The 18,335-nt window shown below is 26.9% G+C and overlaps 2 protein-coding genes across 6 annotated transcripts; one reads left to right on the top strand and one right to left on the bottom strand.

Moving 5' to 3' along the window:
- Positions 1 to 907: 907 nt before the first annotated feature.
- On the top strand, positions 908 to 8,580 carry LOC126897688 (polycystic kidney disease 2-like 2 protein). The gene is made up of 7 exons (XM_050671477.1): positions 908 to 1,025; positions 1,094 to 1,183; positions 7,463 to 7,615; positions 7,757 to 7,917; positions 7,974 to 8,101; positions 8,191 to 8,224; positions 8,284 to 8,580. Exons 1-7 carry the CDS (start codon positions 996 to 998, stop codon positions 8,438 to 8,440), a joined length of 753 nt encoding a protein of 250 aa, XP_050527434.1. The 5' UTR covers positions 908 to 995; the 3' UTR covers positions 8,441 to 8,580.
- Positions 8,581 to 9,857: 1,277 nt separating this feature from the next.
- On the bottom strand, positions 9,858 to 17,839 carry LOC126897666 (myelin regulatory factor-like protein). Of its 5 annotated transcripts, none has more exons than XM_050671431.1 (21): positions 17,530 to 17,839; positions 16,132 to 16,401; positions 15,961 to 16,057; positions 15,681 to 15,887; positions 15,547 to 15,620; positions 14,709 to 14,897; positions 14,487 to 14,627; positions 14,236 to 14,425; positions 14,070 to 14,163; positions 13,832 to 14,010; positions 13,550 to 13,763; positions 13,237 to 13,437; positions 12,802 to 13,020; positions 12,586 to 12,736; positions 12,365 to 12,503; positions 12,229 to 12,303; positions 12,001 to 12,163; positions 11,829 to 11,940; positions 11,548 to 11,743; positions 10,559 to 10,766; positions 9,858 to 10,435 (listed from the first exon to the last, which is right to left on the bottom strand). In XM_050671431.1, exons 2-21 carry the CDS (start codon positions 16,370 to 16,372, stop codon positions 10,355 to 10,357), a joined length of 3,171 nt encoding a protein of 1,056 aa, XP_050527388.1. In that variant the 5' UTR covers positions 16,373 to 16,401; positions 17,530 to 17,839; the 3' UTR covers positions 9,858 to 10,354. The 5 variants fall into 5 exon arrangements, with proteins under 5 accessions (XP_050527388.1, XP_050527387.1, XP_050527390.1 ...); XM_050671430.1 differs by having other exon boundaries at positions 9,860 to 10,435; positions 10,553 to 10,766; positions 15,547 to 15,614; positions 17,530 to 17,838; XM_050671433.1 differs by having other exon boundaries at positions 9,860 to 10,435; positions 10,553 to 10,766; positions 15,547 to 15,602; positions 17,530 to 17,838.
- Between the last annotated feature and the right edge of the window lie 496 nt (positions 17,840 to 18,335).

Raw genomic sequence — 18,335 nt, 5'->3', positions numbered from 1 at the left:
ACTGTCTCAAATATGAAGATAGAAACAGTTTTGGACCTGCAACTGATACTCAGTATGATCTATCTATTAATAAATATTAATTAATAACTGTATTATATTAATATAAAAAAAAAGTATTTCAGTATAATATTTGGAAAACGGAGAAATATTAAATATTTCACAGGTGGGTATATTCAAATCATGTGATAACTCAAGGATCAAAATACAACGGCAAAATTTCGTATTATGGGGCAGGTGGATTTTATTTTGATTTTCCAAAACTCAAATCTGATGCTAAAGATTTAATAAATAGTTTAGAGTTCAATGCATGGCTCGATAGAGGTACAAGAGCAGTTTTTGTCGACTTTGCCGTATTTAATGGCAATATCCATACATTATGTGTCGTTAAGTAAGAGTAATCATGTTACTATGTGGTTATAATTTTATTTTATTTTTTTTATCCTATAAAATGAAAATTTAAAAACCTTATTGTGCTTATCATTTTTATTTTATTAATAGATTAGTATTAGAGTTTCCAGCGTCAGGTGGTATTATTCCGTCACATAATATTAGAGCTGTACAGTTACGGTATAATTACATAAGTGATTCCATAATTGCATTAGGATGTTCAATTATCGTGTGTTTATTTATTCTATATTATTCTATTGAAGAAATTTTAGAACTGAAGTACTTCAAGTTAAGATACTTCAAAATATTTTGGAATTTGATTGACGGTTGCATAGTGCTTGTACGTGTTACTTATTAATATTTGAATTTATGATTTAAAATTTCTATTAATAATGTCCTGGTAGCTTGGTTGGAATTGTATTTTTATGATTTTACTAATTATAAGTACCGAATCACAGTCAAAGTTAGAAAAGTTCATATTATCCGGTAAATTCCATACCTTCTTTGAAAGTTTGGTGTACAGACATAACACATTAAAGCTGACAGTATCATTATTATTCTTTACTACATTAATTAAAATTGTTAAGTATATCGATTTAACCAAGTCAATGACAATTATTTACTTGAATATTAGTAGGGTAATAATTCAATGATATTATTTTTTTTACAAATATAACACATTTAACTTCATATTTATTCAATTTAGTGTTTTCAAGTGGTAGCTGAGTACATGGTTATTATTATGGTAGTAGTATGTGCATTTGCCGTATTAGGTTATTGTACATTTGGAACACAGGTGAGAACTGAACATATTTTTTTATATACAGCATGGTTAATTAAGTATACTACACCCCCTATATATTAAAATTTAATTTCTTTTTATAAACCATTATAACTATCAAGTTTATTGTAAGAAGAATTATTTTTAATGATAGATTTTAAAGTAACTGTTGCTAGTTAAATAGGAACTTACTACTATTTTTTAACTATTAAATGAAGAATGGTCTAAAAAAATTCTTACAGGTCGATAATAAGTATTGTATTATTAATTTTTGAGTTGTTATAATTTGTAGTTATAGGTGATTGGGGTGCGTAACGTAGAAGAATACTTATGGTAAAAATAAATACTACCTCGTTCCTTACTTTTTCAAAATCGTCCAATGCAAATATTTAAAATGTAATAATTCAAAATAATTATTAATTAACTTGTCAACATTTTATTTAGACAATCCTCCATGTAATACAGAAAAAAAAAAATAGGTTCCCATTTCATTTTTGAAATGTACCTATAAAATCTACTCTTAGACATAGTTTCTTTTTTCAATAAAGTTGATCATTACAATAATTTATAAAAATTTAAACTGTACATTTTTACGAGAAAGTCATTATTTAACAAAACCCAGTACACTGAGGACATGGCATAGTTGGAACAAATATATATGATACCTGACAATAATTAAAATCACTATTATAAAAAACACTTCTACACAAATCTGTAGATAGTGTTTAATTTTTATAAGAAATTATTAAATTATTTTAAGAGCAACATGAACTTCTATTTTTTTTATTTATAAACTGATTATAAATTTTATAATGTAAAAATATAAAATATCATTATCAAAAAATATCGATCATTCATATTTTAATGAGAATCATTTTAACTTTAATTATTTTTTTCTATGCATTTGTGCTAATATTTACGTTTATTATAAGTAGCAAATGTATTTTTCACTAATCTTAAAAACTTAAATCTTTTTTTAGAAATAAAACGTAAGCTAAAATACATTATCTTTTTGAAAATACTATACTTGATGATTAATCATTAAATACTATTCAGACAATTTTTTTTATATTGAACAATTTATTTATATTAATTTAATTTAATGAATAAACGTAATTTTTTTAATGTTCTTAGTACATATTCTTCAAAATAAAAATTTTTTATATCTCAAGTTGATCTAGTAGTTCTAACGGGAATTTTATTATAATCTACAGTTAATAGAGACTGGTGCTAGAGACTGGTGCTAGAGACTGGTTTAGAAATAAATGATTCATTTTCGTTCTTTAAAAAATTGGTCTTTACAGAATTAGCAATCGAAATATCAAAGACAGTATGTAATAACTCTAGAAATGAGTAGTCTTCATTTTATGATTTACTTTTTAACTTTATTCACTGCGTATAGAGAAGATTTATTTGTGAAATGATTTTACATTTAATCTTACGAGGGTGTTAGCTTTTGACCACACCTGTATTAATTGCTTTGGTTATAGATTATAACTAATAGATATTAATTTTGTGACCACAATTTGAATATATAAAAAATGAGCTAAAACAGAACTCTTTGATGAGAGTTTTTAAACAATAATAACGTATCGTTAGACACTTCACCTTCATTCGATATTTTAAAATAGTTATCCATTTCAAAATAATGGGTTTAAATTTCTATCGACCAGTCATTTTCTTAGTTGAGTACTTTTTATTATAAGCTAATGAAATAATATGTGGCAATTAAAAAATAAAGATAGCACCCTTTTAAGGAATAAAGGATACAACACAAAATTATTAATTAATTGATAATCGAAAAGTATATAAAACTAAAGAACATCAAGATTAATTTTCTTAATATAATCATTATTTTAAGAAAACTTTAGTGGCTGATATTAAAAGAATTTCTCTGTGTAAAACAACTTTATGACTTTTTATTATTTTTTTATAATGTATTACAATCAAAGTATTCTATGTAAATTTCATTCACATAACATTTATGAAAATCTGTGATCCCCATCATTGTAGTCTCCCTTTTATACGAAATTTAAAAGTAAAAAATTATGTTGAATATAAGGGATGGATATACCACTTACAAAAAAAAAAAGCAATAATCCATATATTATTCAAAAAGTTATACCAATATAAGGTCGAAAAAATAATATTTGTATCGAATATTTTATTACAAAAATTTTATGTTTTTAAACTGTGGTACCCATTTGTACATAGATGATAAGTCTTTGGGAAAATTAATTTTTTTTACATATAAGATTTGATTTAACATTTTTGAAGCTTGGAGTATTTCAGGAATATTTTTAAAAGTTAAGTTAAAAAATTTAACTTTTTATGCAAAAGTTGTTATTTTGAATCTCCAGTAAATGGTCAGATTAAAAAAAATTGTATACCCAATATAAAGAAAGATAATACCTAATATGTTTATAAAAAAAAATAATTGTCGTGATGCGTTTTTTTCCCAAAAAGTTCTGGCAGTATTAAGAAAAAATATCTTTGAATTTTTTCATACAATATTATATGTAAACATAAAGTATATATTAAATAGTGACTATGACACCTTATCAGTACTTAAATGGCTAACTATCCGCTTTTCAGCCATAGATACAATGATTACTAGGGCACTGTGCTATAGCACAGTAACACAGTGACCCTGTCCGTCTTTCATTGTTAGAAACGATAGTACAGTTGGGTCGTGGTATAGCGTAGACATGGCATAGGTGAGACAAGTATAGATGATATTTAACAGTGATAGATTATTTGAAAAGCTAAATGAACTCTTATTACCTTATTTATACCCTGATTACAAGTTTTATGATTTATAAGTGTCATATATGAGTTTATTATAGCAATTAAATATAGTATGAAATTGATATTTAATAATTTATTATTGTAATTTTTACGGAGAAATTGTTGTTAGTTATAGAATGACTAATTTATACTAATCCCAGCTAGTGCTGGTATTAGTATAGAATGTTGTGAATGACCATTTAGGCTATAATGTGTTGATAGACTCTCGCAGTTTCACAAAGCGTGGCGTACTTTCTAGTCATAGCTCAAATTTTCGACCTGCTCGGTCTGCTAGCTCCAGTAATTTTTACTGATAAGTGTCTCGTACAATAAATCTGGCGATCTACCACCACGCAGCATGATCCTTTGCCTAACAAAATGGACAAAGTTTATTGATGAATTACCACGAATGTTAGTGTTACACATAGCATGTTTTATCGTTACTAAGACTAGCAGAAAATTTCAGTTGTGTGGGTTTTGCGATTCGTCCAACAAAGGATATGCTGCATTAGTATATTTGCGGTTTCTAGCTACAGATGGTACTATGTCTATACATCTATTGGACGACAAGACGAAAGTAGCACCTTTAAAGACTTTGACCATTCTTAAATTGGAGTTGCCTGCTATGTTTTTGTTGGCCAGATGGTTTCACAGAATAGAAAAACAACAGTCCTACAGTATTTGTATCAGACGTATGGGGCTGGTAGAACTCTACGGTAGCTAACGGTGAGTGACGTTAGCTCAAGTGTTTTACAAGGCTTTTATGACAAATTGTGTGGCTCTTATCCACCAGCTACACCCGAGTTGGGATTTTTGTGCGAAACTACTAACACCTGGTTCAATATTTTAAAGTCATCCCAAACTCCGAAATGCCAGAAGTTTGACAAGTTTCAATAGTTGTGGCTGCACAGAGTGAAGGCTCTTCAGGATCTTAAATCAAACAGTTTTCCAGTTATTGTAGAAGGTTCCAAGTTGTTGCATGGATATGACGCTGATTAAGGTATAGACACTATGAACCTGTCTGTTCGGTTTTCCTATCTATCCTAGAATTGAGAGACGCGCTCATTGCCATCACTTGATATGTACCTCGGAAAAAATTCAAATCTTATTTACGAGTTAAGGAGTAAGCGACATGTTTCATAAAACGTCATGATTCCCTAAGCACATATGCTTTATTTNTGTATTCTCTCGTTTAATATTGCTTATAGATAACAACGGGATAGTACGCGTAGAAGGGTGTCTACAAAATGCCGACTTTCATGAACATCAAAAACACTCAATTCTGCTCACCCGTGATTGTCATTTGGCTATGCTTTTGTGTCAGCATTGTCACCACGTCACTTGTGATTCTGGACCCCGACTTATTGTCAGCCTATTGTGCGCCATTTTTGGATTATATCTGTTCGTGTACTCGTGCTTCAAGTGGCAGCCGTGTGTAGTAGCTAAACGGACACATCTTTTAGCCTCCGTTAATCCCCAGCCGTTGATTTCTGACCAGCCTAGTTATGGCGTTCAGTAGTGTTGTATGTTCCAGCGAGTAAGAATTGATAACGCCAACCCTTTCTCCTTCAAAAAACGTCTGTATGAAAGCCCAGAATTTATAAAGAATACGTGGCAATACTTGTCTACCTTGCTGTCAAAGCCACTCATTTAAAATTAGTATCTAGCTTATCTACGGAGGCATTTCTCACTACCTTAGATCGGTTTGCGGGAAGACAGAATATTCCCACAGACATTTATTCAGATTGTGATACAAATTTTACTGGAGCCGCTAATGTCCTACGTTCAATTAATCAACCTAATATTGCACGGGATCGAATTGAAGCGTCGATATCCACTTATGGGCATTCAACCTCTCATCTGCGTTCTACTTAGGTGGGCTTTGAGAGGTGGCAGTTCGATCCATGAAATCATGAATAACGCGGGTGCTCTATAATCATGTACTCACGTATGAAAAATTCACATCTATAATTACTCGTGTTCAAACCGTACTGAATTCCCGACTATTAACCCCTATGTCTCGTGACCCAAGATTTAGACTATCTAACAACTGCTCATTTTCTAATTGATCCTAGCCTTCCTATACTCTTCAACGCCAGAGTCCTTAGAAATCAAGTACAACAGTGGAAATTACTCAAGAATTTTCAGTAGAGTTTTTGGAAATTATGGTATAGGACTACCTACATACTTTATAATAAAGGGCAAAGTGGACAAGAGAACAATCCAACATTGCGATAGGAGATATGGTTGTGATAAAGGAAAATAACACAAGTTTGTTAGTATGGAGGTTAGATAGGGTGACAGGTTTTACTTTAGGCAAAGCTAAAGTTGCGGGTGTAGCCCAATTGCACACTATTAACGGACCGGTTATTTGCCCAATCGTGAAGCTGGTACTATTGCTAACGTCATGATTCCCTAAGCACATATGCTTTATTTTCTTAGTCCAGTTATTAAGTTGTTTTTATTCCTTAAATTTATATAAATCGTTATAATCATGCAATGGTATATTTATATATTTAATATTTGATTTTTGTTATATTTTGTAATTTAATAATTTTTTTCTTATTCTACTGTTATTGAACTCAAATAATAATTTCATGTCGTTATTGTATTTTAGTTGTGTCCTGTAATTGTAGATGTGATACTTTATGTTACCTTGATTTGTTTTGAATTTGTTTTTGTTGATTTAATAATTTGTTTTGCTTATCTATTTAATTTATAAATGTCATATCTGACCGTGAAGACATTTCGGTCAGAAAATTAAGTCTCATTGTCATTATACCATTAAGACCTACCTTTTGACGTCCATTGATCAGTTGTAAGGGCTATCCCTTCCAAAGGGGGAGTATGTTGAGGTTTTTTGTTATGTGTGGTTGTATTAAACTTCCAACAAAAAATACTTGTTTACATATAGAAGAGGAGAAGCCGTTCGCCTACCGGTGGTAGTTGTCGACTTGTGACTAGTGTATGGTTTAGTTGATTAGACGTTTCGGTGACGCCAGAAGTTGTGTTGCGACATTTATGGCTATCGTAACTCATGTATAAACGCGGTGGATTTACCAGATGTGTGGTTTAACATATTTTTGGGTTCATGTCAATATTTGTTTCCGTCAAACATTTGAAAGGTAGTTGATGCCTCAGTAATTATTAGTCTGTGCGATCATATACTCAGTACTGAAGTTATGCTCAGGTCAGATTATTACAATGAAACATATTTATAAATTTATACTTTGTATTTATTTTATGTCACTTTAATTATTTAGTATTTTAGTAAGTGGGGACGCCCAATTATAGATTGATTGTTAATTGTATTAAAATTTTTTGTTATGTTAAATCTTCTTTTGTTATCTTTAACTAATAAGTTTATAGGACTTAATTTATTTACTTTCTAAGTTAGTCGGACCAACCGATATTTTAGGAGCCTGTAGTCGATCATTTAGTATATTTAAATTATACTGTATTTGTAATATTGAAATATTATTTATATTAAACAAGTTTTTTCATTAGGTTGAAGAATTTTCAACAATAAATGATTCTTTAATATCTGTCATGAGAATACTTGTGAGAGATTTTGACTACCATTCTATCGCTCACGTCGATCAAACTTTGACTACTGTTTTCTTTATAATATTTACATGTGTAGTGATTTTTGTTCTTCTGGTAAGTTACCATCACATCATTTTATTTAAAAGAGATTTAATTAAATAATAGCTTATTTGAATACAATAAAATGTATTTATTTTTTATTTAATAAAGAACAATCATTAAAATCAATTTATCATTAATTGATTTATCTTTCAGACAATGTTAGTAGCTATCGTTTTTCATGCATATTTTGACGTGGATATTGGAGAATTAACAATACAAAACAAAGCATATGTTTGGGATAAATTATTTATGACTTCAAAAAATGAAACTAAGAACTACTACAGTTATCAAGACATTTATAAACTTTTAAAACGGTAATTTACAAAGAAAAATAAATAAATACTATATACAAAAATTATGCTCGAATTAGTTGTAACTATGTTGACAATGAAGTAAAATATATTTTAAAACAAAACAATATCGAAGACGATACTAAAATCGATGGTGATAAATTTAATAATTTAATTGAGTCATTCTATGAAATTAACACTGATTCAGGTAAAAAAGGATAAAACATAGTTAATGAGTTTTGTATTTATGGTCATATTTATTTCATCTTTATATATACGAAAATTATTAAAATGAAGATGAGAGTAACAATGACGAAGGGGAAATTCAAAAGTAATGACATATTTTCTTAATAAATCTATTGTAAGACTAATTTTTAAATTGTATTTTAGAATAAGTTATCAATTAAAATTATTGGATACTAAAATGGAAGCTCTAGAGTATCAAATTGATGTTGTAATAGCAAGACTGAACAAAATTAAAGTTATTTTACCTTCTGATTATGCCGAACAATCATCAGAAGTATCAGAGACACAACAAACTCAATGAATATAATTTTAAATCGGTGGTAAATTTTCAAGGATTAAAGTTAAATAATAAGCTGAAAAATGTTTTGTGGATAAGTTAACTGAAAAGTAATAAAAATCAGTTGATAATATTTATAACAATAGAACAATGGTATATTTTTATTTTATTTTATCACGTAAATAGTAATAATGTTGATTTTTAATATAAAAAATTGATTATACAAATAAATTTACTAGTTCTATAAGTAATTAATTTAAATAAAAAATTTAATTTAAAAACTGCCAATAATAAGATAATTAAATTTTGTTATTTAGATCAAAGCTGATTTTGATTTAACTTTTTTGTCACACCTTCATGATCACATCATAATTTATTTTTATTTTTTTCTAAAGCTAAAAAATATAATTGAAAATAATGTATTAGATACTAAATAATATTACTAGAATTTTTATTTAAAATAATTTTATTCTATACTTCATGCATAATTTTAATTAAGAAAACAAAGTATAAATGGACAACTATTTTCAAAGTAAATTGTAGTCCATATTTTTATATTAGTATCTTAAAAGCAGATCTCTTAGTGAGGAAAGGTGCAGAAAATACTTATGTTGGACCAGATCCAATATTAAGACTTGTGGAGTGATCCATCAAAGTTCTACCTAAAAACTGACGTGGAGAATAACACAAATAAATGGGGAGTTACTTTGTAGTACTTTGGTAATCAAAAATTTTTATCAGGACTCTCAGTCTACTTCTGAGTGATCGTAACAACTCGACTAGACATCAAATAAACACAGAATACATTTATTTGCTTAAAAATCTTTAAATAATGAAGGTAACATAATCAGCACTGTGCAGTAAGTGTGAAACGGAAGAGGACGATTTATATCAAATTATGAATGAATGTGTCACTCAAACCACATTAAAGTCTAAAAATTTTGGAAAAACTATCCCAGAAAAATATGATAGCAAAAACCTGAAATCCAAAGAAATACTTAATTTCGCCAGGGACAGATTCTTTGAGTATATATAACAATGGCCTAGTAAGACATCCTATACATATATAGTGTTAGGAAAACAAATATCAGTAAAAACACTTATCTGAAGATAACGAATTAATATAATTTGGAAGGCAGTGAGCATAGTTGACTTACAGATTTGAGTGCATGAGCACTTTTACCCACCTCTTTAATATCTAAAAATAAAACTATAACTTAAAAATATTTTTAATTTAGACAACAAAGTATAAATGGACATCTATGTTTTGAAGTCATTTTTTAAAATAAATAGAAAATTTACAACGTTAAGACACAACATTTTATTTATAAACAAAAACTATTGAATTAAAATCTAGTGTATTCATTTTTTTTTCTACAATAAGCACAATTTTATAATAACTTAAAATATAATACTAATTAATGAAGCACGATTTTTTTCTTGCTCAAAAATTATTATATTATTTTAATTAATAATACTACTATAAACAATGTTTCGCCTTTTAAAATAATATTATAACATGAATATTATTTGAACTATAATTTTTACATGAAAGTTTAGCTGCCTGAATATAATTTTGTGTTTATAGAAGTGTTAGAAAAGAATTTAGTGTTAAATAATTAACCAATTTATTATATTATTCTAGACTATATATAAACATTAAAAATATTTCGTGTAAATGGTTAAAAAGTAGGGTCATCTATTTCAGTCATTAAACTTTAAAATATAAAGATACTTAACATTTAATATTGTACGGGATGTCGACACATAATTGTTAATAAACTTTAAACAATTAAATTGTTGAATTTTGAATAATATGTACGTTTTAATTATAAAATAAAAATAAATTCTATTATTCTTTCATTTTTTTTTTATTAAACATAAAAGATTACTCTAAAAGAGTCAAATTTTTGTATGCAACCTCCAAATTAAAATTCCTTACATTCCATCACAACTCTTGTGTAAAGAAATATTGTACTCAACAATAGATTGTGTACCATTTGAATAATCACAAATAGCCTGTATTAAATAATATAACAATTATTAAGAATATATACTACTTTTTTTTTTTTAATTAAAAAATAAGTACAATTGTTCATATTAAAGTAAAAATTAATGATTTATATTTAAAATTACTTGTACTCTGTCTATGTGTTCATATCGTAGAGTAATTGCAAGTTTTGTAGAACTTTTTAATGTATAAAATTTATCTAATGGCCACAATTGAGTATTTGAAGAAGGTGTCCAATGAGTGCCATTTATGGTCATCAATCTGGAATGAGGGTTTGACGTACATGACAAACTTGCTATCATTGATGAGGTACAACTGTTCAGTTTACTATTGTTTATTCTAAAATTAAATGTATGAATAATAAGTTAATATCTTAAATATAGTAAAATGTAGAGTTATTCAAAATTGTTTTTCCCATATGGGGATAAATGCTTTGAGCAATTGAAATATCAGTACCTAGTTAGATCAATCAAATTTAAACTGAACATTTTAAGTTGAATTACCAAATACTTTATGCGCAGGATTTCTATCTTGTCACCAAACAAATTCATTGGTAATTGTCAAACTCAATAAACTTATATTTCTAATGATATAAAGTTTATTAAACATGCTGTTAAGTTGATTTTTCATAAAATAAATATTATTGAATCGCTTTGTATTAGGTTAAATTTAAAAATGTGGAATCTAGTAAAATTACATGATTTAGTGCTAAGTACATTATTGATTCATATATATATATATATATCAGGAGTGTAATGTTATTTATAATACAGGCTGTTACTACGAAAATAAGATTAAGTTTGTACAGTTTTAATTTTACCAAAGTGAAAATAATATAGTTAATGATGATAATAAAGAAAATTTTTGTTTTTAGAAGTAGTAATATTTATAAGCAAAGAAAAAAAAAATTAGATACTTAATTCAATTTTCTCTAACACATTTTTACATACCAATATCACATATTATATAATATATACCAATACATGTAATCTTTTTTTTTATTTAGGGATAAATAAATTTTTAAATAAATGAAAAAAGGCATGTTATTACTAACAAAAAAATTTTATTTGTTTAATTCATTGAAACTTCTTGTAATTATAAAATGAAATAACTTTATAACCTGTAAGATATATGAATGAAAAATCCTCCTGAACTTTTAAACGCTGGCAATTGAAAACTATAGATTAACTTAGATTTATCGCCACAATGTTGAATTTTGTTAATTCCACAAGTGTCTGTTCTGTTCTCTACTTCCATTGAGTAGTTAGTGCCGTTATTAAAGAATACAGTAATTATAACTTCTTTATAAACCACGTCTATTATATGTTTGTATTTAAGTATTAAAACAAATGTTTATTATTTGATAAAACAGATTAGAAATCAAATATTAAGTGCTCATACCTAACATTCTCTCAATGGTAATAATAAAATTAATTAAAGAATTTCCCATCATCCGCCTTTCATTTAAGTTTTTTAATGCAGTTTCGTACGTTAATGTCTTCATTTTGGAAATCTACTCAAATAAACAAATTTACAATAATTTGATTGAAATAATAAAAAAATATATAAATACCTCGCAATTTTGATAACTGTTTACAGGACTTTTTAGTATGAGACAACTCGTTCGCTTATTTTTATCTAAAAAATTGTCAATTTCTTTGGGAACATCAATAGTTCTTTGTAATTCTCCGTAATGACGGTTTTTTTGGGTATGTTTTCCATGAGATTTAATTAAGCTATATTATAAATAATTTAAGTAGAATTTAAAAAATGATAAAAAAATATATCAGTAGTAACCTACAATATATTTTCATTATTGAGTATTTGATTCTTATTGTAGTGTTCTGTTAAAAATAAACTTGTCATGCATATAATACTGTAAAAAAATGCTTATAAATCCATTGTAATTAATACTGAATTTTCATTTTTTTTCTCACCAACTTGTCATGATTATGACCAAAATAATTATGGAGAATTTAATACAATTTTCGGAACAAAATGCACTAATTTCATTCAAGCTTAATGTTTTATTAAATCCTTCAAAATTATTATCCAGTTTTGAGGAATATTTATTTACTACAAAAAATAGTATATTATTACATTAGATTTGTTTTTATTAAAATCTATATAATAAAATTAATAGTTATAGAACATTCACCTTTTATATTTGGTGAATTTAGACTAAAATTAGTTTTTGGTAAAAATCTTAACTTGTTTTTTTGCTCCAATTTACAAATTCTAGCTTCTAGATGGCTTGTAATTTTACTCAGCTCTTTAACGGCACCGATATTTTCCATGAATATACGATCCTAAAATAATAATTTTTTTTCTTCTATTTTATTTATTTATGTCGTATGATATCGCGTGAAAATACCTTATTGACGACTAGGAAGTCATTGCATACATCTCCATTGGACAACTCAATACCACCAGCATTTGTCACGGCTTCGGGTAATACTTCTTGGATTTCTTGAGCAATAATTCCTGTGTCTTTATTTACAGACAACCCAAACATTGATGAAAATTCTGGTTTATAACTGAACTCCACGACATTTATCTTCTGTACATTTTTTAGTTGTTCACTAGTATCACACTAAATAAAATTAAATAAAATGTAATCTAATAAATAAATAATTGCTACACAGTATTAAATAACATTTACTAATAATAAGTAAAATAAAAATGCCTATATTTTTAAACTATTCACAAAAAAATATTTTTATTAATTCAATTTTTTTAGAAAAAATAAATTAGCTTTATAATATGATCAATAAATTAATGTAATTTTGTATGGATATTAAAATTTTACTGTATGTATATGTTGTTTGATTCTTATATCCGAAGGCTGAATTATATGACCAGTTAGTTTTACGTTTCCATGAATTACTAAAGCTTCATCAGGTCTATCTGTATTTATTCCTACTTTGCCAGTGTGAACAATAGACTCGGGTGTGGAACCACGTTGCCAACAAAGTTCCGCATCATTCTCAAACTGTCCTGGGTTTGATGCCTTACAGAATAAAATAAAAATAGAAAATAATAATAAATATTTGTTTTCGTAATTCTATAATTTATTGTCACGATACAAATGACACACAAAATTGTTATAATATTTCAATTACTTGGATTACCCTGACAATTATCCTTTCGGATGCGTATGAAACAATCGGATAGTCACGTTCATCAATGCAGTGTGCGTGTAAGCCAACAACTAGATAAAAATATCGTTGATCTGGATTGGGTTTTCCCTTTTTCCGCATATTATTACATGTTGTTTCGCTAAAGTGCAATCTCCCCACTGTTATTTTGGATACCTGCTCGTCACGCAAATCCAACCTAGCATGATGTAAATACACTATCTCAATTATATTATTGTTAAATAATCATTATAGTCAAAAGCTTACAAAACAGGATGAAATGCTTTTTTACTTCTATCACTTTGGGACTGTTCTACTTTAATACTTTGACCGGGTGATTCCACTTTTACACCATAAAAATGTAATTGAAAACTGTTTACTTTGTGTATACCTTCAGCAGTTCTTACAAACTGAGCATCGCCTTGTAATTGAGTATGACAAGTTATCTAAACATATAAATTTAAATTAATATTTACTAATCAATTAACATTAATTCTGAACACACCTGGAAATGATTTTTTTTCTGACATACGAATGCATCATCAATATTAGAAAAATTAAAGCCTTTGTCTGCATCTACTCTGTAATGTGGTATTGGTCTAGAAAAACATTTCAATTAGTAATAAATATATTAAGAACGAATAAATGTAATAAGTAAAAATTAAATTTACAATTCTTTCAATGAATGATCACATAAAGTGTTCCATGAAGACTCTTGAAACGGTTGAAACCGAATACATTGAAAGCTATTATCAGCGTACAGACCTGATTCGCAACTATCTTGGTATGTATAGCTGTCTTCACTGCAGACTGATTGACCGGAAGGCGATACATGTGTAGCGGTCTTTTTACAACTTGAGTCTTATAGAAGTTGTGTAAATCATCAATAATACTACAAATAAATAAATAAATATGAGCTTACCAGATTCTTTTTTCACGCGAATAGAACTCCCAATGTCTGTACAAAGCTTCCGTTTTTTATCGTTTCCGTTTATAATAATTTCTGCGTATTCAGCTTCCGGAATTTCAACATCTCTAATATTCGATGGTATGTGGTCAAAACCTTATTTATTACAACATAATATTAATATTATCATCGTGAATTTTTTTTTATTCATGAATAAAAATTATTTCTTTATCAAACCTAAATTAGTGTTTTGTGACGAAGGATTTGAATGACTCATTAAGAGGGGCTGTCCTGCCAAAGGATGAGGAAGTTTACTGACAACTGTTTGTTGTTTTGTATAAAGTCCAGGAGTTGATCCAGAGTTGATAGAAAGTTGAGTTTTGTTATTGGATGACATCAAACATTGTACATTTGACGTTTTTCGATCTTTAAAATAAAATTTTATTTTATTGTAAGAATTAGCTAAAGATAAAGTTAAAATAAAATATTTTATATTTTTAATACTTTCAAATAGACCAACTTGAGATGATGATGAAACTTGGGTCAGATTTTATCATTAAAGATTAAATATTTAGTATTAAAATATTACTTGATAAAGATCAGTCAATAAATATATTATATTTTTTAACAATACTAGTAAAAATTTTAATAGTTCTGTAAATTTATACAGCCTAAATGATAATAAATATTTAACTACCTCAAGTTGATTCATTTGATTATACGTAAAAAATTAATTAGTACAAATTATAGAATTATTAGTCATTTTTGAAAAATTTCAATTTTTCTGAAATCATAAATGACATTTTTAAATAAATTTTAATTTACTAAAAAAATATTTTTTTTTAATTAATCAAAAAACAAAAATTAACTTTTTTTCTCATCATAATTATTGAAATTAAAAATAAATTAAAATGAAAAATTCAAACCCTACAAATTTTCCACCTTTTTGTCGTACAAATTATACTATTTATATGTTATATAATATCAATATGCCAATAGTTGAACCAGTACGAATAATTAGATGTTATATCCTATTATTATTGTTTTTTTTAACTAATGAATTAATAATAATTACGTGGTGGTTGTCCGACTCCATCAGCTGGTGAATATGGAGGCTCCGAGTCCGGCGGGCTTTCGGGTAAACTGTGTCTTAGAATACTTACTATCAGATTTTATGTTTAGAAAATGCATAAATGTATACAAATTTACCTGTTAGAAGAAAAACTATGGGACTTATGTTCTTTTGTTAGTTTGTTAAGTAAACTTGTACTTGACGAAACGTTACTTCCATCGAATGGCATTTCAACAATTGTTGGCATTGTCGAGTTTTTTAAAAAAATTTGTGACTGCTGCTGGTAAGGTGAATTTATTCTAATCATAACTTGTTCATTTTGATTGATTGGATCCTGAAAAAATCTAAAAAATTCAATTTATTATTTGCAATTTTGAAGTGTTCACGTTATTAATAATTTAAAGCAAAAAAGCTTACTGATTCGTCTCATGGTTACTATTTTGTATAAACTCATCTGCCAAATTACTAAAATCTAAAGCTTCGTGGTCAATGCCTCCGACGAAATCACTTCTATCTATGTAAATTACAATTTGTATATGATTTATTTTGTTACGTAAAAATCAAAATTAAGACAACAATAAAACTTACTATGTAAAGTATGATGTTTTTTTGACTCAATATTTTGCAATCTATTCATACTATAATCTTTGTCGAGTGAATTTGTTAAGTCATTAATAGATTGATTTGTTATGTTTTGCGTATTTGACTCGTTAGACAGTATTAAAATTTGACCAGGATGAGACTCCGAAGCACTACAATTTAGCATGGTGGCTTCATTGCCCAGTCCCTGATCATCTGTATTTGATAACAATGTCCAAGTGTACTCCATTGAAAATATGTATCAGGTTCTAGTATCAGCTATTACATTAGAAAGTATTCAACTAGTTAATAAATGTAAAAAAAATTTATATTTAACACAACAAAGTTAAATTTAAAAATGAGATCAGATCAGTATTGTTATATGACTATGGAATTCTATAGTAAAATGTTAACAAATTTGGAAACGCAAAATTATCAATAACAATTTAAAAATATTCAAGTTATCAATTTTTGTAGTCTTAACATTAGGATTTTAGTTGAGTAGAATTTTACAATTTATGTTTTTGAGTTATGATAAACTAGTAGAAGTTTTTTAGTCACCATACATGTTAAATAATTATTTTATTTTAGTATGTAGATTCTTTGAAATGAGGAGTTAAAGCTTACGTGGTATTTAGTCGTTTGCTTAGTTTTTTGGGCCATCACAGGAGTAACCCGTTGCCATAGATGCGCCTGTTTATCATCATTAATAACAAAATGCGTTTTGTCATTAAATCTGATTTTGTCATTGTCGTCACTATGATGAAAAGAAGTACTAAACTAATTCTAAACACTCCATAAAGTAATGCAAATTATTTGAATTAATAACCGAATTAAATAAGTTCAATAAATAAAACAACCCAAGTTTCATAAGAAAAATATCAGTTAAACATATGTACTTTTAAGCATTTAAAAATGATATTCACTATGATTGTTTTAATAAATTGAGATAATAAAAAATGGATAAACAAAATACTTTTAATATTATATGCATTTCAAATTTTCAATAAAAAAAATATGCATAGTGTTTTTGATGAAATCATTTAAACTATATGGGATTTTGTCGTATTTAAAGAAAACATATTTTTTAAGATAAATGTGTATAGAGCTATTGTTAAGTATTTATATTACTAATCAATGTTACTAAAAAATTACTTTAAAATGTTTTAAAAACTACTTTGATAAAAACTTTTACGATAAGTTAAATTTTTTTGAAACTAATATTATAAAAAATTACATTTATAAGAAAGTTAAATTTTAGAAAAATTCATTATCTATTGTTTATATTATTTTGATTAAACTTGGTAAATTTTCAAATATTTTTATGGAATTCAAATTTTAAATACTCGATACTGATTCAGAAATTAAAAATTTATTAATAGAAAAATGAAATAATAATATTCTTACTTGAAAAATATATCTGAGATTTTATTGAAATCACTAGGTAAATTTCATATAATCCATCTTTTTTAGTCGTCTAACTTTGGAAAGTTCCAATGAAACTTTAAAAAAATAGTTAATAGGCTATATCTGTAATACACACACAATAAAACAGTAAAAAATAGCACTTAATGCGTTAATTTTTTTTTATTCAAAAACGAATAACTGCAACAACAAGCTAAGACCGTTTGACAGCAAACAGAACTCGGGACAGTCACTATTCGATAACGAAGAATCCGCCCCTACCTGATGTCTATGCCATGGTGATGACGACTTTCCCTATCAAATGATTTTAGTTTTATATATTTATTTTTTTATAACTAACAGGCATCATATTCGTGCTCGTGCTATTAACCAATAGAAACTATTGAAAAAAAAATATTTTCCAGCTGGTTATACAGAATGATTTATTTATCATAAACCTCTTCATTAGTAAAAAAATAAAAATTATATTAAGAAAATTTGTATGGTTAATTTAGGTACATGTTTTTTTTTTAATTCATAAAGTATTTTGAATTTTTATCCCTAACGACTTTAAAATTATAAGGGATAAATTTAAAAAACATGTATATGAATAAATAAAAAAAATGTTGTATTATTTTTATTTTTTAACTAGTTAAGTCGTTCATTATAAATGTATCACTCTGTATACTCATATAAAATTAGTAAATATTTCGACGCACACTAAGAAATGTAATTATTTTAATTTAAATTAAAATTAAGTAAAATAACTTTTATTATATTAAATGTTTTAATTTTTTTTTTAGAATTTA

Source organism: Daktulosphaira vitifoliae, unplaced genomic scaffold (genome assembly GCF_025091365.1).
Source record: "Daktulosphaira vitifoliae isolate Bord-2020 unplaced genomic scaffold, ASM2509136v1 Scaffold_2, whole genome shotgun sequence".
Lineage (NCBI taxonomy): Eukaryota > Metazoa > Arthropoda > Insecta > Hemiptera > Phylloxeridae > Daktulosphaira > Daktulosphaira vitifoliae.
The sequence above is the reverse complement of the archived record's forward strand: the minus strand, read 5'-3'. Positions and strand labels throughout refer to the sequence as shown.

Excerpts from the sequence above, each read along its gene's own strand:
- LOC126897688 (XM_050671477.1), top strand. The coding sequence starts at position 996 with ATGACAATTATTTACTTGAATATTAGTAGG. Across the intron at positions 1,026-1,093 it reads TTTACTTGAATATTAGTAGG|TGTTTTCAAGTGGTAGCTGA; the intron begins GTAATAATTCAA and ends TATTCAATTTAG. Across the intron at positions 7,918-7,973 it reads ATTTATAAACTTTTAAAACG|TTGTAACTATGTTGACAATG; the intron begins GTAATTTACAAA and ends TGCTCGAATTAG.
- LOC126897666 (XM_050671429.1), bottom strand. The coding sequence starts at position 16,372 with ATGGAGTACACTTGGACATTGTTATCAAATACAGATGATCAGGGACTG. Across the intron at positions 15,888-15,960 it reads AGTAACCATGAGACGAATCA|ATTTTTTCAGGATCCAATCA; the intron begins GTAAGCTTTTTT and ends TGAATTTTTTAG. Across the intron at positions 13,764-13,831 it reads AAAGCATTTCATCCTGTTTT|GTTGGATTTGCGTGACGAGC; the intron begins GTAAGCTTTTGA and ends ACATCATGCTAG.